The sequence below is a fragment of the Crotalus tigris genome, unplaced genomic scaffold (genome assembly GCF_016545835.1).
Source record: "Crotalus tigris isolate CLP2741 ecotype Arizona unplaced genomic scaffold, ASM1654583v1 scf7180000024448.655566, whole genome shotgun sequence".
Taxonomy (NCBI): Eukaryota; Metazoa; Chordata; class Lepidosauria; order Squamata; family Viperidae; genus Crotalus; species Crotalus tigris.
In genome coordinates, this window is record NW_024100617.1 from 299,091 (window position 1) to 311,784 (window position 12,694).

Sequence of the window (12,694 nt, forward strand, 5' to 3'; positions counted from 1 at the left end):
AGGTGGGATGATTGGCTGGCTGGGGAGGGGGGAACCATGGCTGCTTAGGGGGTACTCCCATTGCTAGAAGTTGCTTGGATGCAGGTACAAGGGGCCTGGTTCCGCAATGCCTGCCTGCTCAACTGAAGGCTTCATTTTTGCCCTCAAACTAAGTCCAGTGCATGTGAATGAGCAGCACCCCCAGCAATGGATGGCATTGGTTCCTGTGCCCAGCCAACTTCGATTACACACCATGCCTCATCGGCATGCAAAGGAAACAAACAATCCCCCCCCCCTAGAATGGAAACTTATGGAGGCTATGATGTCTTTTGCAGAGAATTTGTGTTTGGAGTGATATTACGGCACCCAGGAGGTTCCATTGTCGGCGCGAAAAGCATTTTCAAGTCGACTCTCCTCTCTCTCAAAGGAAAAATAACCGTGGCAGAGAGGAGATAGATTTTGCAAGTTAAGTATATCCGGCATGGCAGGAAAAGAGAGGGAAGCAATTGTGGGGAGTGGAGGGGGAAATAGGGTGAATGTTGCAGAGCCTCTGAGGTTGTTCGTAAGGGCGAACAACTGCTATGGTGCTGCAGCATTCATGATTTTGGGACTTGCTCATAAATACTAGGGGTCACTTGTTGCATAACTTCAAATGAGTATTAAGTGAATGCTTATAACTTAGGGATTACCTGTAATAGAATAGTTTGCATTCAGAAGTTGTGGGTGCTCCATCACTTAAGGCTTTCAAACCATTGTCTGAAATGGTATAGGGTCTCCTACTCAGGCAGAAGTTTGACCTAGAAGACCTCCAAGGTCCGATCCACTCTATTATTCTATGTTGTATGTTCTATTCTCCAAAGCATCTGAAAGCAGTATAAGGAGCAATGGATAGAAACTAATCAAGCAGCTAACCAAGTTAGTACTGAGGAGAAATTTCCTGACAGAACAATTAATCAGTAGTCCAGCACTGGAGGTTTTTAATAAGAGATTGGAAAACCCTTTGCCTGGAATGCTATAAGACCATGGTGGCGAACCTATGGCACATGCGCCATAGGCAGTATGCAGAGCTGTCCCTGTTGGCATGTGCGCCATTGCCACAGAGGGACACAGGGCTGGGCTGTTCCCCTCCCCCTCTCCGCACATGCAGAGTCTGGGAACAGCTGCAAGAGTGGGCAGGGAGAGGCTATAAAAGGAGCAAGTTTTGGCAGGAGCAGCATTTGGTGCAGACAGTACAGTGAGTGAGCATCAGCAACCAGTGGTGAGTTTCAGAGGTGGTGGTGGCGGCAGCAGCGGCAATGTTTGGGAGATGGCTCATTCAGGGACCGGGGAGAAGTTGGCTGCTCAGCCCCATACGCAGCAATGGCAGTGACAGTGGCCCGGGCAGGCTCCAATAAGCCAGTCAGGGCCAAGGAGTCAGCCAGCCAGTGAGAGCAGGGTTGGGTGGGTGGGGGATCAGGATCTGGCCCCTTTTACCTCATCCAGGGGCCGGGGAGAAGTTGGCTGCCAGCCTCATGCATGGCAATGGCAGAAGCAGCAGCGGAGGCCTAGGCAAGTTCTGGTAAGCCAGGCAGGGCTGAGGAGCCAGCCAGCCAGCCAGCCAGCCAGCGAGAGCAGGGTTGGGTGGGTGGATTGGGATCTGGCCCCTTTTACCTCGTCCAGGGGCTGGGGAGAAGTTAGCTGCCCAGCCTCATGCACGGCAATGGTGGCGGCGGTGGCAGCAGCAGCGGCAGCCTGGGCAGGCTCTGGTAAGCCAGGCAAGAGGAGCCAGCTAGCCAGCATACGAGAGCAGGGTTATGGGGGGGGGGAAATTGGGATCTGACCCCTTTTACCTCGTCCAGGTGCTGAGGAGAATGGTGGCAGCAGCAGGCTCTGGGAAGCCAGGTAGGGCTGAGGAGCTAGTCAGCCAGCAAGTGAGAGCAGGGCTGGGTGGAGGGGATTGGGCTCTGGCCCCTTTTACCTCATCCAGGGACCGGGGAGAAGTTAGCTGCCCAGTCTCATGCACGGCAATGATAGTGGTGGCCCAGGCGGGCGCTGATTAAGCCAGGCAGAGCTGAGCAGGGCCAAGCACTTCCCTACCTGCATCTGGGATGCCATCTTGCAAGTGCTGAAGGGCTATGACTGGAGCCTGGTGCCCATGCCAGTGTGGGGCCACGGGGCGCTGAAGGCCAAGCCACATGTCAAGCGGCCCATGAACGCCTTCATGGTCTGGGTGCAGGCAGCGTGCAGGCTGACCAGTACCCGCACCTGCACAATGCCGAGCTCAGCAAGATGCTGGGGAAGCTCTGAAGGTGAGTGGGCCGGTGCAGAGCCCACGCGAGACATGGCAGTGGCAGACATGGGGGGGGGTGTCGGTCGGTCTGTCTCCCATGCGGTCAACCCCCTTCCCAGGCTCGTGCATGATGCAAACGATGGCTTCTCTGACTCGGGGGATCAACCAGTCAGTTGCGTTTGGATGCCGGAGCCCCCAAGGGCTTGCGGTTGGTGCGGCTGGGTGCTGGTCCTTCCGCCACTGCGTGGGGACTTTCTCCATCCAAAGCTATGAGGTTTGAGAATCAGAGCTAACCGACCGGCTGCCTTTGGACTGATTTTCCAGTGTCATTGCCAGTGAGCAGGCTGGGGGTATGGTTGGCTGTGGATGATGGGAGCTCTTTCCTCCAGTTGTTGGGAAAACCGTGTGTCAGGCTAGACCGGGAGATTTTTAAGCCCGGGGGGGGGAGGGCTCCTGGGCTCAGTAAGCGGAAGTGGCATACCAGCCGCTCAGATGCGGCGTTTGGTTTAAGTTGTTGAGATGATCGACTGACCTGGGCGTGTTTGGACCTTTTTCCCGACTAAGCTGCCTTGAAAATTGACTCGACTTTCATCGGTTTCTGTCTGCAGGCAATTCCTGTCTTGTTGTGTTTTCAGTTTGATGAAGGAGGGAAGCTGCGTTGGAAGGGTTGAAAAATCAGGAGCACCCTAATTTTAAGTGGACATCCATGTTCAGGAGGGATCAGACTGGAATGGGGTTATGTAGTCCCAAACATATGGGTATATGCAAAACCTAGCTCTTATGGAGGTGTTTCCAAACATTAGCTTATAACAGGGATCTTCAAACTTGGCCCTTTTATGACTTGTGGACTTCAACTCCCAGAATTCCTCAGCCAGCATTCCTTCCTTCCTTTGAAACAAATACCCCCCCCCAATTCTCCTGTTCCTGCCTTCTAAATTAAAACAAGAGAAAGCCAAGTTTTTTCTTTTGTGGTCTTTACATATTTAAACTGCAGCTAAAAGGAAGTGTGGAAGAAAACCATCGCGAGACACTCTTCTGTTTTAACTTTTTTTCCTTGTCACTTTTTGGAGTTTTCATCCTGCTTTCATGATAGGGCAGCATTTGGGAGGGGGTGTAGCTGCCCCCTCCCCCAAGCCATCAGCTGAACAAGATGCTGTCTGCCCACACTCTTCCCCCCATCCAAGTCTTTCGTTGTCATAAGCATTTCTGTTCAGAATTGGCAGAGGGGGCTGTTTGGTTTTTATTCCCCTCCCATCTATTGGGTGGTTGAAGCAGGTTTTGGTGTCTTCTGTTGTACACACGAAGCACGTTTGTTTTTGCTTAAACCCTCTTCCTCCACCTCCTCTTCACTGGAGCAGCCCTTTGTCTGCAATGAGCCCCTGCCTCCGGCCCCTCGCCTTGCCCCTTGGCAATGGCACCCCCGCCCTGCCCCCTCCCTCACCTCGACTCACCCTGCAGGATGAGTCTGCTGCCCACTGCCCCACCCACCAGAGACACCCTGGATCTCCTACCATCCTGTGACCCTCACAGGCATCCCTCGCCACGAGCAACATTGAGGTGACCACGCTCACCCACTCTGCCATGACTACCATAGCCATGCCCATCCAGTGGGCCACACCCACACAGTGGGCCACACTCACCCAGCAGGTCATGTCCATCCAGCGGGCCACGCCCACTCGTGATAGATAAGTAGGTTTGGGGTTGCAGTTTGGGCACTCAAAAAGGTTTGCCATCACTGCTATAGGATTTCCTGCCTTAGCAGGGGGTTGGACTTCCAAGATTCCTTCCAACTCTATTATTTTTTTATTCTTTTTATAGGAATTGGCATTGCAAATTACTTACATTGGAGGAAAATAAAGTCGGTTTCCTCCATGGAATTCTTTAGAGATGACAGCTTGCTGAGTTCTGTGTGGGTATCTTGGTGTAATAGCAGGAAGTTTTATCTGTGTAAAAAGAAAATGATTTCAGTAGTTCACATATTATTATTATATCCAACTTAAGAAACAGCTAAAAAAAAAAAGTAGTTACAAGAGTTAAGCAGTAGATTTCATCATAGAAAATAAGGTGTCAACGCTGCTAACATTGGATGTTTTTGCTTTGACAATAGTTAGAGATGCAACCATTTTCTGTTTTACTTTTAAAGTTAGATGACACTGGGGGGGGATGTGCATGAGAGTTTAGATAGACATAATAATACTGGACTAGTGTGTGAAATAAGAGCCGAGGTGCACAGCAGTTAGAGTGCAGTACTGCAGGCCATTTTAGTTGACTGTGTTCAGCAGGTCAGCGGTTCAAATCTCACCGGCTCAAGGTTGACTCAGCCTTCCATCCTTCCAGGGTAGGTAAAATGAGGATCCAGATTGTTGGGGGCAATGTAAATATATATGTATATATATATATATATATATATATATATATATATATATATATATATATATATATATATATATAAACATTGCTTACTGGTGTACACCACTTAGAGACTGTTTGCACTTAAAGCGGTATATAAGTCTCATAAATAAATAAATAAATGATAAGACTGGAGGGAGAGCCTGCATTTCAAATTAATTGGAGAATGTGATTTATGACTGTTAAATTGGAGGAGGGAATTGTGTTTTGATACTATGTGCTCAGGGAAGGAGAATCCAGTTTTTGCCTTCGACCGTGTTAGCGCCAATGCTATGCTTCTCAAATAAAGATTCTTTAAAGGTAAACAATGCCTCGAAGTTCTTTAAAGAGTTTCATCTGTCGGAACCATGACATTAAGCCCAAAACTCCAACTATCTAGGGGTCCCAAGCCCCAGTCACTGTCCCTAGAATCGAAGAATAAGCTGACAAAGATTCAGGGAAGTTCTCAGCATGGAGAAAGAGAAAACACCTGAAACCAGCATCGCAGCAGCAGCTGCTATCCCAGATGGGGGAGCGACAGCCAGTGCACCGGAGAAGGAGCTTTTTCAGGCCTCCCGGCTAGGGGCAAAGCACAAGCTGCAAGGACAGCTGATTAATTGTCGGAATTGACACAATCCAGTGGAGGCTCCAGATGCCTCAAGACAGCCCTGCCACCCTCAAGTGCTTCAAATGCAGACCAGGTTGAGGCACCACAAAGTGATTCCCACATGTCGCATTCTCCAGACCGGTGGAGAACTACAAAATTGTCTGCCGCTGAGGACTCATGTGAGTGGAAGTAGCTGTCTGCAGCTCGTAGTCAATCAGTGGAGAGGTTTGTGGAAAGATTCAAGGAACTAGAGATGAGAAGCGGACAGCGACCTTCCCGTTCCCCGTGGATGATCGACGAGACAGCTACCAACTCCTGCCAAGGGGATCCCCCAACCGCCCCTTCACAGATTAGGTACCCTTTCTGTCCTCAAAGCCCCCTACCAGGGCCTCTAGTCCCACAGGGAAGGACAGCTCCAGCCATCGTCCCTCCCAAAGCCCAGATCGCAGTTGACGAGATAACAGCCTGGGCCACCACCAGGACAACCAATCCCTGGACCAACGTGCTTATCTACTACCCAGCCCAGGCCCCATACAGCAATGGGGAAATCCATAGCCCCCACAGATGAGAGGCCAGCATTAATTAAATTAATTAATTAAATTAAGGGGATCCAGCAACAACCCCTTCCTGGACCGCAGAGGGGTCAACAGCAACTAAGGATGCCACAGTTCCCTGCAGACTAACAGCAGGGGAGAGGGCAATAGGCCCCACCCAGGCAGCAACCATTGGGGGGCCTACAGCAACTGAGGATGCCACAGTTCCCTGCAGACCAGTAACAGGGGGATGGCAACAGCCCGCACCCAGGCAGCAAAGACTGGGAGACCTACGGCAACTCGGGATGCCACAGCTGCCGGCAATGCAGCAACAGCCAGGGGGGTGGCAACAGCCCCCAAAAGTGCAGCCACTGGGGATGCGGCAGCTGCTGGGGGCACAACAGCCACAGTGGGGAGGCCAGCAATAATTGATTTCACCACCTTTAAGAGAAACCTTCAATGGGGACCCAGAGAAGCTGATTTTTTTCCTCAACCAAGTGTGCTCTTATTTGAACTGCTGTGCCTATCTCTATCCGGACCTAGCCACTATGGTCGACATGACTGCATCCAGCTTAGATGGAGAGGCATCTGAATGGCTGAACATTTATATAATGATCAAGGCCCTGAATTGGAGGACCACCATCTCTTCCTCCTAGGAATGAGAGCAAGGTTCGAGGACCCATCCATTGCCCTCAAAACAGAAGAACAAATCCATAAGGTAAAGCAAGCCAGCAGGCCTGCACTGGAATACGTACAAGAGTTTTGCAAGATAGCCAGTCAGATAGAGAGGTGGCCTGAGCAATCTCTAGTCCATCATTTCAAAGAGGGATTAGCCAAACCTCCAAAAACCTCCAACTGCTGCAGCTACTGAAAGTCCCAGGCCACCTGCAGGCCTAATGATCAAGTGTTTCCGAAGCAGACAGCAGGGACATCATGCCATTTGCCATGAAAATGGGTATACAAGCAAAGCTGCTCTCCAAACCCATGAGGCTTAAGCAAGCCGAAGTTTCCCTGATGGGAGGGACTTTAGTTACACAATTAACTAAGCTCCTATGCTTAAAAATAGGTGAGTACTGGGAGATTATTCGCTTCTTGGTGGCTCCAAAAACAACTGAGGCTGTGATCCTAGGATTAGTCTAGTTGGACAAATGGAAGCTGTTTATCTGATGGGAGAAAGGAATGGAAACTGTGAGGCTATCTATAAAGCCCAAGCCTCCCCCATTGATTCAATGGATGTTACAGGAAACTTTATCCCACCCAACGAGCGAGCGCACATGGCTACCTCACCGCCACCAGGTGAGCCACTCATCCCCAGCGAGTACCAGGACTTAGCGGAAGCATTTAATGAGAAAGAATGCGATCCCCACACCAACCCAATGATTGCTCTGTCAGACTGTTGCTGGGAGCCAAACTCTCACGACCAAGAATGTATGCTATGCCCCCCCTCGAAATGGAGGAGATGCAGTGATAGGTGGACAAAAACCTAGTGAGGGGATTCATTGAACAGGCCAAATCTGCTGTGGGAGCCCCTGTGTTGTTTAAAGAAAAAAAGGATGGGTCTCTTTGTCTTTACATTGATTATAAAGATCTCAACATGGTAAGTGTGGAAAATAAATACCCCCTCCCCCTCCTGAAGGACTTACTAACCCATCTGGCTAAGGAGAGTCTCTTCACTAAATTAGACCTGAGAGAGGCATATTACCGGGTGAGGATAAAGGAGGGAGATGAGTGGAAGGCTGCTTTCAACTCTCCCATGTGGAGCTATCAATTGAAAATCATGGCATTTGGTCTATAGGGGGCCCCAGCCGCATTCATGCAGCTGATTAATGAGGTCCTACATGATCATTTATACAAAGGGGTTCTGGTGTATCTTGATGACATCCTGATATACAGCACGAATATGAATGATCATGTAAAACTACTGAGAGAAGTGTTAAAGAAACAATTGAATGCCAAGCTCTACGTCAAATTGTCAAACTGCGAGTTTCACCAGACCCAATTAGATTATCTTGGTTATAGAAATGGACCTGACCAAAGTGAAAGCCGTAATTGAATGGCAGCCACCCAAAGACTCGCAAATAGCTCCAGCGCTTCCTAGGTTTCGCCAACTTCTACCGTCAATTCAGCCCCTCCTTTGCCGAGATTGCCCTACCCCTTACAGAATTACTCAAAACAGGCAAAGGAGGAGGGAAGTCACAACCGGGCCAACCACTAGCATGGACTATGAGCTGTCAAACCTCTTTAAAAAGTCTATTTGCTGTTGAACCGGTTCTAAAGCACTCCTGCCTAGGGGAGCTCCTTATAATTCAAGCCAATGCCAGAAACGTGGCCGTCAGAGCTGTATTACTGCAAAAGAACCAAAGTGGGACCTTACAGCCCTGCACCTACACCTCGAAAAAATTCACTGAGAGCGAGAGGAGGTGGGCAATATAAGAAAAGGAGGCTTTCACAATCCCCTGGGCTCTATTAAACTGGAGGCACTACCTTGAAGTATGAGCTGGTCACAAAACTCTAGAAGCACTGAAAACTCCCTGCAAATTGTCCCTGAAACAAGTGTCATGGGCACAGTATAACCATATTAACTTCATTCTAAAATACATACTGGGAGGGAAAAACCTCCTAGCTGATGTTCTATCCAGATTGCCCCAGTACAAAAGCCAGCAGGAAGAGGTTAATGAGGCAATTATCTCCAATCCACAAACTGCTGCTCAACTCACATCTTGCAGAGCCCCCTAATACTGATGACCCTGTGGCAAAATAAAATAAAATAAAATAAAACAAGAGCTCCTCACCAATCAATGGTTCAAAGACAATCAAACCTCCCTAACTTGCAGGGATGGCTTGGCTTACAAGGGAGGAAAGTTATACTTGCCAGAAACCCTCCATCTTAATGCTCTCCAACATGGCCATGATGTAAAACAGGTGGGACACTTTGGATATTTAAAAACTCAACATCTTATCCACCAGCAATTCTAGTGGCCAGGATTAAAACGGGACGTGGAAAATTATGTTCGGAATTGTGTGCCACCATGAAAAGAATTCCAGGGAAACCCCATGGGTTATTGCAGCCAGTGGCAGACCCTTCTCAACCATGGGAAGAAATCGCTATGGATTTCATAGTAGACCTAACTGAAAGTAGAGGAAATACTGTCATCTGGACTGTGGTAGATCTATTTTCAAAGCAGGCTCACTTCATCGCCTGCAAAGGACTCCCATCTGGCCAACTGACTAAATTGTTCTTGAAGCATATATACCGGCTGCATGGTGCCCCTCAAAGAATAATTTTGGACAGGGGGGTGCATTTCACAGCTAAGCTTTGGAGGAGCTTTCTTAAATTAATCGGATCATCTCAAAGTCTATCATCTGCTTTTCATCCATCTACTAATGGAGCCACTGAAGTTGCTAACAAGATGGTGGAGCAATATCTCAGATGCCATGTTTCCCACCAGCAAACCAACTGGACCGACCTCCTCCCTTTCGCAGAGGTGGCTTACAATAACTCTGTTCACAGCAGGACCGGCTTTACGCCTTTTAGAGTAGCCACAGGAAAAGAGTTCAGCCTAATATCTGAATACCCCCAGGCACTCTCTGCTTCTCAGACACTTGATCAATGGGTGAGGAGGTGGGCAGAAGTCTGGAAAGCCATGAAGACTGCTTTGAAAAAAACTTCTGAGACCTACAAAAAGCAGGCAAATAAAAAAAGGGCTCCTCAAAGAACATTCCAAGTTGAGGAAAAGGTTTAACTGTCGACTAAATATTTATGCCTCAAATTACCCAGTAAGAAATTAGGACCAAAATTCTTGGGGCCTTTCCCCATTGTAAAGATCATTACCTCAGTCACTATAAAATTAAAACTCCCTAGACGTTTAGGGAGAGTTCACCCTGTCTTCCATTGCAGCTTGCTGAAACCTTTTCAATGTTCCATTTTAAGACCTCCCCCTAAGAAGGCACTTCGGAACCCTCATGGTGGCAGGTCAGTAAAGCATATTCTTGATTCTAGAATTTTTAAAGGGAAAGTGCAGTATTTAATACAATGGAAGGGATATTCACTGTCTGAAGCCACTTGGGTGAAGTCTAGCGATGTGAAAACTAACAGACTCATTAAAAGGTTCTATAGGAAACACCCTAATAAACCAAGAGGCAATCTCTAACATGTGCTTTTGTTTATATTACAGGATCTGTCCTTTTTTTATTATTAAAAGTTTTAAAGATTTTATACAATATATGTCTCAAATCCCTCCCACCCACCCCCTTCCCCACTTCCCAGAGCTGATTACAGGGTTACAAATAAACAATCATAATCTAACTAACATTACCCAACTATACAAACAATCAAATCCATAACATACTTTAACTCCTTTTCAAAATAAATATTAACAAATTAAAAATGAAAATAATAGTATAATTAAATCATAATACTAAAACTAATATAAACTCAACCATATCAAACTATTAATAATAATCTAAAATTTACTCATAAGCTAGATAATACTTTTTAGTCTCATATTTATTCTGAATATAATCTATCCATCTTCTCCAAACTGAGATATATCTTTCTTGTGAATAGTCCTTGAAATGTGGAAATTTTTGCCATTTCTGCTAAATTAGACACCTTGAGTATCCATTCTTCCATAGTAGGCAAAGAATCTTTCTTCCAATATTGCCCCACCAATAATCTTGCAGCTGTTATAAGATTCAACATCAAATTAATTTCTTTAACATCAAAAGGATCTGTCCTTTTTGTAAGGGGGCCCCAGATGTCAACACTGCTAACATGGGATGTTTTGCTTTGACAACAGTTAGAGATGCAACCATTTTCTTCTTATGTTTTACTTTTAGAGTTAGATGATACTGCAGGGGTGGGGGGAGGAATGTGCATGAGAATTTAGATAGACATAATACTGGACTAAAGTGTGAACCAAGGTTAATGAAATAAGAGATGATAAGAATTGGCAGGCTGGAGAACCGGAGGTAGAGCCTGCATTTCAAATTAATTGGAGAATGTGGTTTATGACGGTTAACTGGAGGAGGGAATTGTGCTTATACTATGTGCTCAGGGAAGGGGAATCCAGTTTTTGGCTTCGATGCTATGCTTCTCAAATAAAGATTCTTTAAGATAAACAATGCCTCAAAGTTCTTAAAAGAGTTTCATCTGTTGGAACCATGACATAAGGAGCTTCTTTGGGAGCCAATTTCCCTGGAAGATATTTCTTATATATATATATAACCCGATAGTAGTCTTCTTCTTACTAATACATATTTGGTGTTACATAGTACATATTATGTTCCTTTCTTTCTAATTCGTTTTTCTAGTCAGTGATAAAAAATGTCCCGTGTTCTAAAGTATACTGAATCTTCTTTCTCTTTTATCTTCAGTGTCAATCTATCCATTTCTGCACAATCTAAAATTTTCTTAATTAATTCTTCCTTCTTGGTAGATTTTCATTTTTCCAATATTGAGCAAATACTATTCTTGCTGCAGTTAATACATGTAAAATTAAATATATACATTCTTTCTCATGGTTTCCTATTATGCCTAACAAAAACAATTCTGACTTAAAGTCTATGTGTTTTTTAGTCATTTTCTCTAACCATATGTATATTTTTGACCAAAATCTTTTAGCTTTAGGGCATGTCCATCACATATGATAGTAAGTACCTGGTTTTTGTTTACATTTCCACCACTTATTACACATATTTTAAAAACATTTTTGCTAATCTCACTGGTGTTAAATGCCATCTATAAAACATTCTGTATAGGTTTTCTTTACAGGTCACCGCTTTCATCATTTTAGAGTTTCTTTCCTATAAGCTTTGCCAATTTTCTAATTCTATATTATAGCCAAAGTTCTTTGCCCATATTATCATCGTTTCTTTTACTTGTTCCTCTTCCATCTTTAAGCTTAACAAATGTTTGTAAAGTTTTTAAATCAATTTTTCATCTGTTTTCAGCAATATCTGGTCAATTTCTGTCTGTTCTTTGTAAAATCCCGTTCTTTTAACATCTTTTTCATATCTCATTTGAATTTGCAAATATGGCCACCATGATAAATCAATACCCTGTTCTTCTAAATCTTGCCTATATTTCAGTTTCCCTTCATTGTCTAGAATATCTTTTGTAGATCACAACTTTTTCATAATTAATCAAGTTTGGGTAGGCAAACGCCTCCATTGTTGAAAGCCATCTAGGTATTTTAATATAATTTTTCGCTTTTATTTTTTCCCCATTCTAAAATAAGTGCATTTCTTATATAATGATTTTGAAAATATCTATGTATGCACGCCATCCAAGTTGTAGGTCAATGGTAGCGAACCTATGGTGCTAGAGGCAGCACTCAGAGCCCTCTCTGTGGGAACACGCACTGTCACCCCAGTCCTAGGCCTTCAGCTGGGTTTTATAAAACCTTTTCGCTTTAAGCCTCCGCCACCGGGTGCAGAAAAAAAAAGGTTCAATCACTCAATTTCAACTTCTCGTGGGGAAAAAAAAATCTTGCAATGTTGGAATTGATTGTTTGAACCTTTTAGTCCCGCCCAGTCTGCTGTTACCACCACAGCCATGCCCACCCAATGGGCCATGCCCACCCAATTGGCCACACCCAGCCAATGAGCCACACCCACCCAGCACTCGATGATGCATAAGTGGGGTTTGGGTTGCAGTCTCTAAAAGGTTCGCCATCACTGATTGTAGGTCATGCCCCTCTAGGTATAATAGTCTGTTGTCTCTAAGCATTATCCACTCTTTTATTGATGTTAATACAGTTGCTTGGTAATATAGCTTCCAGTCTGCAGTCCAAATCCTCCATTTTCTTTCGCTTCTTGCACCATTTTCAGTCTGGCTTTTTTTCCTTGCCAAATAAATTTCAGTATTATTGTACTAAGTTCATCAAAAAAAGTTTTTCCCAATCTTATAGGTATTGT

The 12,694-nt window shown here is 45.5% G+C and overlaps 1 protein-coding gene across 7 annotated transcripts in view; it reads right to left on the reverse strand.

The window, feature by feature from the left end:
* The window catches only part of CUNH7orf57 (chromosome unknown C7orf57 homolog), a 265,259-nt gene that overhangs the window by 52,411 nt on the left and 200,154 nt on the right, over window positions 1–12,694 (reverse strand). For all 7 annotated transcript variants that reach the window (XM_039332108.1, XM_039332107.1, XM_039332111.1 and 4 more), the window contains one exon: window positions 4,091–4,191. In XM_039332108.1, coding sequence (XP_039188042.1) covers window positions 4,091–4,191 — 101 coding nt within the window. The remainder of the gene's footprint in view (window positions 1–4,090; window positions 4,192–12,694) is intronic.